Genomic DNA, 10,705 nt, shown 5'->3' with positions numbered 1-10,705 from the left:
AGACAGACAGACAGACAGACAGACAGACAGTGGTAATTTGTTCTGGTAAGATCCAGAAGGGTCTTACCTGCAAAAGGGAAGGCTTAGAGCCCTGTATAAAATATGAGGATCCAAACCGACATAGGACTTAGACAATAGGCAATGGTTACCTCTTATCTTATCCCAGCAAGTGACCATAGGCAAAATATAAATCACCAAATTGTTCTGGGGCTTTTTCAATAAATAAATAAAGAGGTGGACAAGGAAGACCCCGAAGTTCTACATCCTGGGAGACAGCTGTGATGATCGTAGCCTGGGATATTTTCAATGCAAGTCTTTCCAGCTACTCTTTGGGTCCACTAAAAAAATTCGTAACAAAGCACTAAACAACGTCAAGGTTTAAGTAATCTACATCTCCATAGATTAGCTGCAAAACATACCCTCAAATAAATGGATGGCTTGATTTTTTGTAGATAGATCAATGGTAACTATGTATAAAATTTTATTTTCAAAGTTCAACAAAGTAGACATAATATTCTACAATTTCTCTACATTATACATTTTATGACATCCATTTACCTAATGAAAATGCTCTGCTACTAAATCCTAAGTTTTACCATGCTGAATGTTAGCTATGATCAATGTTAGCATTTTAATTATTATTGCTTTTGTCTTAGAATTTATAAGAGTTTGGGAAAATGAGTTTAATTTTTCAATTTTCTTTAAAAGGATCTCAAGTTGTATCTAAGTGATTATTGTATAAAGACGCTTGAAATGTTTTATAGATTAAAATAAGTTAAAACCTCTGAATATGTTTTATGAAGTCCTATGAAAACTCTTAGCTCTTACGCTTATCAGAAGCCTGTCTGTATAATATTCAACATTTATGTTGTATGCTGTGTAATAGACTATGGCACTTGTTTGTGTTTGGGACAAGAACACAGCCCCAGGAATCATACATCAAGTACCTTGAAATCAATTTTTTTTCCATTTTATGTTTTTGGTATGCGGTCTCACTATGCAGCCCAGAGTTGTAGTGATCCTCCTGTTTTCAGCCTCCCTAGGGCTGGGATTACAGGTGTGTGCCACTACGCCCAGACTCGGTAGCTGGCTCGGTGCACCCCGGGGGCAGGGCCGGCAAGGCACAAGCGGGATTGACATTAATTGTTGTACAGTGATCATGAACAATAAACCCTTCTGCGCCTCTCCAGTTTGGAGAGCGTGGCACCCACCTTGTCCACTGATGGGTACAGAGCAAAGAGTTCAGCCTGCCGATTGGTCCTCCGGGCCTCCTCATTCCGCTTCTCAAAGTCTTCAGAGCTCACACTTCGCAGCAGGTTTTCGAGCCGCTGGTCAGGCTGCAGGCTGCGGAGGTCGAAGTCGAAGGCAGTGAAGGGGCCCTTCTCAGACACATCACAGAGCACCTTCAAGCGGCAGGGTCCTCTCTGTGAGAGAAGATAGTGGGCCTCTATGTGGCAGAATGCTTACCAAGATGACTGGAAGCCTCTGTGATATATCAAGTTGTTGCCTTCCACTTGGATTCACAGAGTCTCCGGCCTCAAGGAGTTTTCTATATAAACCGGGCTTTGGTAACCATGAGGGTAACCTGGCTGGGCTGTCCTGAAATGAAAGTCTCCTTCCCACCTGGAAGATAGTAGTTGCCCAAAGGATTCAGACTTCTGAATGGCCTGGCCTGAGAACCCATCCAACTTTAGTGCTGATTACATGCAAGAGGAGAGAGTGCGTTTTAGCGTGCTGACCTCATCTCCTGTCTCTCTGCTCTGAATGAACTATTCTGTGCTCTCCCCTGTGACACTGGTTCTGGGACTCAGCAAATCACATCTGTTTACTGCTCCCTTTTAGGTTCTGTGACCTGGGTGTACTACACAGCGGATTAGCTGGCCAGAAAAGGAAGAGGGACCGGACTCCTTTCTCTTTTTTGGCAGCTTTTCTCGCTTGATGTTGATAGTTGGGCATCTCCAGAACCAACCCACCTTCTCTGAGTTACCAGCACTGGCAAGACACTACCTCCTTTCAAGAGCCCCATGAGGTCTTTCTTCTGAGATTCTGAGATAATACTACCAGCCGAACAGCGCTACCTTCTCAGAAATTAAAGTCTTCGCTCTGAACCCATCTTTGGAACTGTTAAGTTCTAATAACTCCGAGCTCTTCCCAGACCCATGGGTCCCAGACTGTAGTTCTAGGACTAAGCACCAGCACTTCTTGGGAAATGTGAATTAGAAATGCAAATTCTTGGATTCTACTCCAGAACTACTGGCTAGCCCCTGGCAGGCAGAACTAGCATGGCCCTCTGGGGTGATCTGATGAACTCAAGTTTGAGACGTGGCTCTAGGCCCCAGCTATGGGGAATGGTGTGCCATTCCCTGAAGTTGTCATTTTTTTTTATCACCTCAATTTCCTCCTTTTGTTAAGCAAACTCATTTAACCACTTCCCTTTGTTGAATGTCTTCTGCTGAAATACTTAGTGTATCTTCTATCTGACTAATATAAGGAACAATTTAGTTGTGTATAACATAGGGTAAAAACTGAATTGAGTCAAAATTACCAATGAAAAATCCCTAAGTCTCCCATGGAGCACAGTGTAGAGGTCTTCCATGCCTCAGTAAGGGGCCATTCACACCAAAACTGATAGCTGGTTCCGCTTCAGAGCTCATACTAAGTAGCTAGCTTGTCTTTAGGGCTATGCTGTTTGAAAGTAGGTATTATTTAAAACCTCTAATAATATTCAGCATGGTATGATGCTTATCCTATAAGGACACAGTAAGTCCTGCATAAATTTGGACAAATTTCTTCTCTGCTATTTATTTTTCTTACCAATCAAATAAGCAGCCTGGAGTTGAGCACATAGCTCAGTGGCATAAGCGCCTACCTGGCAAGCGCAAGGTCTGGAGTTCAATTCCCAGTACTGCAAACAAAACAAAACACCCCCGAAACTTTCTAATAAGCAAACTGGATTAGAAAACTTGTTTTTTAAAAATTTGATTGTGATAAAATATTTTAGCATAGAATGTATCATTTTAACTACTTTTCAGAGAGTTAAGTACATTCATATTATAGTACAATATCACCAACACCCATCTCCACTAAGTCTTCATTCTGCAAACTGAACTCTGTGCCCATTAAACTATAACTCCCTCCTCTTTCGCACACCTCCGACAACTACATGTTGTGTATCTCTTGATCTAACGTGGACACGTGGCATCTTCCATCTCTGGGCTGCTGTGAATAATGCTGCTATGAAGAGGGGCCTAGAACACTGATTTTTAAACTGTAATCACTGTATAATATAACAATGACATCAACAATAACAGGACCCAGCATTTATTGGACACTAAATGCCATTGGCATTATCCTAAATCTTTATATATATTAGCTCAGTTAATGCTCGTGTAACCTCAAGAGTTGGTGGTGTCAGCCTTTCTCTAAGGAAAGAAACTAAAGCCCAGACAGTTTATCTTTCTCAGGGGTTATATGGTTCCAGTGCATTGGAATAAGTAAAGAGAATCCCAGTACTCTGGCTTCAGGGTTGAAACTTTCAACCACACTGCAGTCTGCCTTAGGGTATTGCCAAGTCTCTGCAGGAACTGCTCTAGGGCAGGGCCCAAGGTGTCCCCCTACCTCTCCCTCTCCCCCCACCTCACTTTTATCTACTTTGATCATTGAGCTTTGGGGTTTGCTTTTGAATACTGATTTCTAAAGCTGCAAATAAATTTGAAAACAAAATGGATATTACTGACTCAGATGGTAGATCTCCTCCTACTCAAATATACTCTGAGTCTTAATTTCATTGTAGTTAAAAAGAAAAAAAAAATTTACAGCCTGCCCAGGGCCAAGCGTAACCCAGTAACCATGTTTGTTGACAGGAAATACCTGAGCAGCGGGTTCAGCACGCTCCGTTTCTGACTCAAAGGTCTGTTTCTGAAGTGTCTTGTGAAAATCTTTTCTTGATCCAGTCTTTTTAAAGCCGTAAATCTCTGAACTTCCTTGGTTCCTTTTATCATTGATATTATATAATTTGGAGGAGGAGTGGGAGGGAGAGAGGGAGAGAGAGGCAAAGCCATTAGATTAAAAATAAAAGTAATGGCCTAAGTGTAGACTTGGTGCTGAAAGAGCTTTCAAAGAGAGGACCAATTGTAATTCCTCACATCTAATTAAGCGCCAGGCCTAACACAAGGCTCTGTTGTAATGAGATACAAGCCTGCCTCCTGGCTGGCTCATTATTAAAGGCAGGAATGGCCTGGGAAAATGCCACTGCAGAGGTGCGGTCATTTCAGCTGTGGGGCACTTGGCTCCGAGCTGAAGCTAAACTATGACCTTAGTGTAAGAGGCTGGAATAAATCTAGCAATGTGCAGAAGCGGCAAATAAAGATCTTTGAAGATAAAAATAGAGGCACCCATTTCATCTCCACATCAATGTTCTTAATAATGAATTTTAAAAGGCGGGACATGGTTGAGAAAAAAAAAAAAAGAAATGTTTTATCCACTGAAATCCATTGCTAGCATTCTCAATCTCCTCTTTATGAACTCTATTAAAATTGTGTTTAAAAATGCATAGCTATGGAAAGAATTTTAAATAGCATGGTTAGCACTGTCACTAGAGAAATGAGACCATCACAAGAAAGGGAACAGACACAAGCTGCCAAGTCATAACTATAGAAACCAGAATGCGTATTCCCCCTTTTTATGATGTAAGAGGTTCTTGGAAAACATGCTGCAAAATGCACAAACATACTCCCTTATTTCTGCACTAGTAGGAAAACCATTGACCAGGTTGGTACCAGGGCAGTCAATGAGGTTAGACCATAGGACACAGCAAATGGCACAGCAGAAAACGCAGGAAAGCTACGAGCAATGATCCAAATGCAGAGCTTATGACCCTTAGGGAGAAAGGAGTATTGGGGGAAGAGTGGTTCACACACTACATGTGTAAATGTATTTTAGTCCACGGGATTAATTAAAGACAGAATGAGATGTCCTAGGGTCATCTGTAGGAAGAACAGAACAAGACTCTCCCTGGGTTTTATTGTGCTCTGCAGACATGCAAATTATTGTAAGCAAAAGGAGCTAAGAAGCGGTCTAAAAGAGGTGCAAGATCGGCGTGGTGACCAGTTGAAGTCAGGCTCCTGGAACTGTACAGCTTCAGTCTCCTGGTGGCTTGCACTGCTGTGACTCAATCTACACTGTACGGCTGTGTAAAAATGGGTAAAATTAGGGAACTGAAAGAAAAATAAGCAAATGGATATGGTATATCCAGATAATTGAAAAGCTCATCTAAACATTTAGGAGATATTTCAAGAAAAATATCCAAAAGAGCTAACTTCTGGTTTGAGCTTTCCAAACAGCAGCCAAACAAGCGAAACTTAACATATAAATCATATTGTTCAAAAAAATTGACTGTGAGTGCCAGCCAGATAGCTCAGCAGATTAAAGCACCTGCTTAGGCAGACACAGGGTTCGATCCAGGTCCTGCCGTGCCAGCCCTGCCCCCGGGGTGCGCTGAGCTGGCAATTGAGACTGGGCGTGCGGCTGTAATCCCAGCACTTGGGAAGCTGAAAACAGGAGAATCATTATAAGTCTGATCTGTGTAGTGAGACCCTGGACTAAATATATATTTTTTTTAAAAAAAATTGACTGAGAAAGCACTGTGAAGACTTTTTCAAATAATTTCTTGGCAGTAAAAGCTAAAATTATTTTAAAATTTGTTATTAGTACATCTCTGCAGTACATACTGCTCACATTCATCACGGGGCATTGCTATGGGGCACAACACACCGCGGCTCTTTTCTCCCCCCTTCCTTCCCCCTCCCTCCAGATTTCTGCTCCCTGGTGCTCTAAGAGCGCACATGGTAGCAGTGGTGAGAGGAAGTGCCACAGACGCACGTGTGATTTATTCTAGAAGATTTACTTTCTCTCAGCAGAATTCCTTCAAAGAAAGCCTGGATATGGCAGTTCATAAATGGGCTAGCTTCTTGAAAGATTTTCTTGTCCACGTATATTTAAACAGCGACATGGAAACTACTTTTCTAAGGCATAAAACAATTGATTGTGGGCTGTCCCTGAGAGCTCACAGAAAAAAGCTATGTGTAATCTAGTATCTCGAGGAAGAATAAGCCCCAAACAGTGGCAAATAAGAAGTAGTATCCTACAATTACACTACCTCAAATAACAACACATACATGAATCGGTGATTATTTTTTCTGAAAAATCAAATTTTAAGGGGAGAAATTAATAAGCTAATATTAGTTTGTTCTGAGGTCAAAAGCAAATAGTTGATGAAAATTCAAATTTCCCACTTTGGTGTTTGCCTGTTCTCTTGTAGGACCATCCACTCGAAAGGGAACTATGTCAATCGTTTAATACCCCAGGCTCTTCTTTATAGGGAAACCTTCTTGAGTCACACCACTAAACCTCAGGAGCTAAAGGACTGGTACGGCAGCGTTGGCCACCAACTTTATATCTGCTTTAGCTTTTTCCCCCATCTTACAAAGGTACCTACTTACAAGAATGTTTACATATAGACAAGCCCTTGGACATACGTACACACACACACACACACACACACACACACAATTATGAATGTGTATTAGACATTGTGTTACACTAGAGTCCGAGCACTATGAAAGGCTGAGGCAGGAGGATCTTAGCTGAGCAACTTGGTAAGCCTGTCTCAAACACAAAACCAACAGGCTGGGGATGTAGCTCAGTACCACAACAAATAAAGAAAGACAGAATCTACAGTGACAAAGGCTCTCCTGTTCCCATCACTCTCAGGTCACAGGTCTCTGTGTGTTTCTTCCCAGAGTGAGGCAGGGCTATGAGGTAAGCTCTAGGCTACGATCCCCAGCTTTTATAATGAAAAAGTTCATATGCTATATGTGAAAAAATTAAAATCTAATTTTCTTTTCCAAAGATGCTAAACATTTGGAGAACACGACATTTATTTGGCTACTGTTGTTTTGCTATTTTATGAAAATACGTGCTTGCCTTTTTTCCCCATCTTAGTTTTGATAGAATCTGGAGTTCCTTACATGGACCCAAAAGGAGTTGACAAAGGGGCATTAAAAATTGATTCTAGAAGAGCCTTAAATTTCATATCATAATCTAACCTGATATTTATGCCAGCCTTCAGGACTTTTGCTATGGAAAGCATTAAGATCAACAATGTGTTTCTCCCTCCCCACATACTACATTAAATAACATCTACCCCAGTTGAATGTCTCAAAAAGTCACCAAGCTCCCTTACGGCAGCCAGGGTAATACTGGCTGAGGAGAGGATGACAAGGTTGGCAGGCATGTGTGGTGACTCATGGGAGAAGTGGTAGCATACAAGAAACCACCAGTGGGCAGGGACAGGGACTAAGGGCTCAGTGTCCCTGGCTATAAGCATCCCAGCCTCATGACCTCACCCTGGCAATGGAGTCAAAGAAAACCAAGTTGCTGTTGAGCTTACATGTGGACAGGAGAAAGACAGAGTAGAAAGTAAACCGACAGGATCCTGTCCTCATGAAATGAAGGAAGCCTAGTGCTCCCCCGGGCAAGAGCAACATTCTTTTTCTAAAACACAGTTCTTCCCCATTTGGGCACAATCCAGAAACAAAGCATATTCTGGGAGCATTCTCTTTACAGCCAGCGTGGTAAAGCAGACAGAACCCAAGCTCTAGAGTCATGAAGGCCTAGGCCCAGATGCCAGCTGAGGGACAGACCAGCATAGGAAAGTGACCTAATATCTCTAAGCCCCAGTCCCCTCAAGTATGGGAAGGGGGAAACTGCTGTTCATTTAAGGAGCTACTATGAAAATTTGGAAATAATAATGATATCCTTCTCTTTCCTCTTTCTATCCCATTCTCTATATTCACTTTGTTTTCCTTTTCTCTCCTTCCAGGATAATTTGGTGCTACAACCATAAGGTGCACAAGGACGAGGAAGCTATCCATGCCTCACAGCAGAGAGAGCCAAGAAGGGTCACAACAGCAGCTGAAGCCTAAAGAGGGTGAAGAAGGCACTGGTTTGAAAAGGACTGTGTGATCAAGAGAGGCCAAGACAAAAACCGCCTGATCATCTCAATAGAGGCAGGAAAAGCTTTTGATAAAGCCCAATGCTCATTTGTGACAAAAAACCCTCAGAAAACTGGAATAGGTGGTCTTTACCTCAATCTGATAAGAGCTATCTATTTCAAACCAACAGCAAACATCATAGTAAATGGATGAAAACTGAAAGCTTTCAGTCTAAAAGCAAGACAAGACAAGGATGTCCACTTTTACTACTCTTGTTCAATACAGTTCCAGAAACATTAGCTAGAGTAATTAGACAAGAGCGTGAAATAAAAGCAATAAAGATAGGAAAGGAAGAAGTGAGATTTTTGTTATTTTCAGATAACATGATACTCTACATAAAAGACCCCAAAAATCCCACCAAAAGAATTCTAGATTTCATAACCAAATTCAGTAGCATAGCAGGATACAAAGTGAGCACTCAAACATCAATAGCATTACTTTACATAAACAACAAACTCACTGAGAGAAATTAGGAAAACCACACCCTTCAAGACAGCATCCCCCTCCAAAAAAAAAGAAAAGAAATAACTGAAAATCAATCTAACAAAGGAAGAGAAAGATCTATACATTGAAAATTATAGCATTCTGAAAAAGAGATCAAAAGAAGACTTAAGAAAATAGAAAATGGAAAGATATTCCTTGCTCTTGCTCGATGAAGAATCAACATTGTGAAAATGGCCATACTCTTAAAACTGTTATATATACTTATTGCAATCCTGATCAAAATGCCATTAGCATACCTCACAGATCTACAGGAAACATTCCTAAAAATCATCTGGAGCCAGAAGAGATCTAGAGGCAAAGGCAATACTGGGAAACAAAGGCAAGGTAGGAGGACTCATAATCCCTGACTTGAAATTATATTACAAAGCTACCGTGATAAAATCAGCATGGTACCAGCAAACAACAACAATAACAAACAGGTCTGAGGATCAATGGAACAGATTAGAAGACACAATTACAAACATATTCAGCCACCTTATCTTTGACAAAGGGGCCAAACATGTTCACTGGAAGAAAGACTTTAATAAATGGTGCTAGAAAAAATGGCTTTCCTCATGGGGAACACTAAAACTAGACCCAGGTCTATCATCAGGCACCAAACTACAGTCAAAATGAATCAAAGATCTAAATATTAAAACAGATTCACTAAATCTACTGGAAGAGTAAGTAGGTAGAAATCTTGAGAGTTCAGGAACAAACACCAAAGAGTATGAGAATACTTCAAAGAATTAACAACTGGGATCTCATCTCATTGAAAAATTTTTGCACTTCAAAAGAAATCATCAGGGCTGGGGAGATGGCTCAATGGAATAGTGCTTGCCTGGCAAGCACAGGGACCTGAGTTCAATCCCCGGTTCTGAAAAAAAAAAAAAAAAAAAAAAAAGAAATCACCAACAGAGTAAAAGGAAAACCCACAAAATGGGTAAAAATTTTATCTACTTATCCCTCACACAATGAACTTTTATCTAGAACATACAAAAAAATTAAAAAAAAAATCAGGCCCCCCCCCAAACAAAGACCCAATCCAAAAATGGGCATCTGAGATGCATACACACTTTTCAGATGAAGAACTACAAACAGCAAATAGATATGTGGAATAAATGTTCAATATCATTGGTCATTTGAGAAGGATTTTTTTTTGGGGGGTGGCTCATGCTGCCTTGAGGGTGTGTCTGATAAGGCATGGGGAGCTGGGGATCAAACCATGGTCCCCTGGGCCTGACTGGATTTGCCCCAGCAGGTGCTTGAACAACTGAGCTAACCTGCAAGTCCCCCTTATTGGTCATTTGAGAAGTGCAAATTAAAACAATACTGAGATTCCATCTCACCCTGGAAAGAATGGCTGTCATCAAAAAGTCAACCAATAATAAATACTGGAGGGGCTATAGGGAGAAAGGTATTTTCTACTGTTAGTGGTAGTGTAGATTGGTACAACCACTGTGGAGATTTTTCAAAAACTAGAATTAGAGGTCCCATTCAACCCAGCTATTCCCCCTCTGGATATATTTCCAGAAAAGCTGAAAATATCATACCATAGAGATATATATGTACCTATGTTTATAGCAGCTCAATTCGTAAGAGCCAAATCTTAGAAACAATCCAAATGCCCATCGACTGAGGAATGTATAAAAAAGATGTGGTATGTTTATACATTAGGGTACTACTCAGCCATAAAGAAAGTTAAACTCAACGCTTTTATAGGTAAATGGATGCAACTAGAGACTATATTCATAAGTGAAAGAGAACAGACTCACACATGTAAACACGCATTGCCTCCCTAGTGTAAGAAACTAAGAGTAAGTAAGATCCAACAGGTGCAACAGATATTGTGAAATGGAAAGAAATTGCTCAAAAGGCAAGAACAATGGGATGGGGGAATGGTGAAAGGAAGGAAGTGAAAAAATTTATATATGATAGCTAAGATAATTATATTAGTAATTTCTATTAGTAAAGAAACAGAGCTTATACTGCATGATCAATTCATATTCCACTTTTACTACTCTTGTTCAATACAGTTCCAGAAACATTAGCTAGAGTAATTAGACAAGAGCGTTATATCTGCTTTAGCTTTTTCCCCCATCTTACAAAGGTACCTACTTACAAGAATGTTTACATATAGACAAGCCCTTGGACATACGTACACACAC

General features: G+C 40.7%; 1 protein-coding gene across 3 annotated transcripts in view; it reads right to left on the bottom strand.

Annotated features, from left to right (window-relative positions):
* Dock8 (dedicator of cytokinesis 8) overlaps positions 1-10,705 on the bottom strand; it is a 219,560-nt gene that overhangs the window by 132,291 nt on the left and 76,564 nt on the right. For all 3 annotated transcript variants that reach the window (XM_023721892.1, XM_004637170.2, XM_023721894.1), the window contains 2 exons: positions 3,871-3,991; positions 1,212-1,424 (listed from right to left, as the gene is read on the bottom strand). In XM_023721892.1, the coding sequence (XP_023577660.1) occupies positions 1,212-1,424; positions 3,871-3,991 (334 nt within the window). The remainder of the gene's footprint in view (positions 1-1,211; positions 1,425-3,870; positions 3,992-10,705) is intronic.

The sequence above is a fragment of the Octodon degus genome, unplaced genomic scaffold (genome assembly GCF_000260255.1).
Source record: "Octodon degus isolate 3935 unplaced genomic scaffold, OctDeg1.0 scaffold00087, whole genome shotgun sequence".
Lineage (NCBI taxonomy): Eukaryota > Metazoa > Chordata > Mammalia > Rodentia > Octodontidae > Octodon > Octodon degus.
This window is presented reverse-complemented; position numbering and strand designations above follow the sequence as displayed.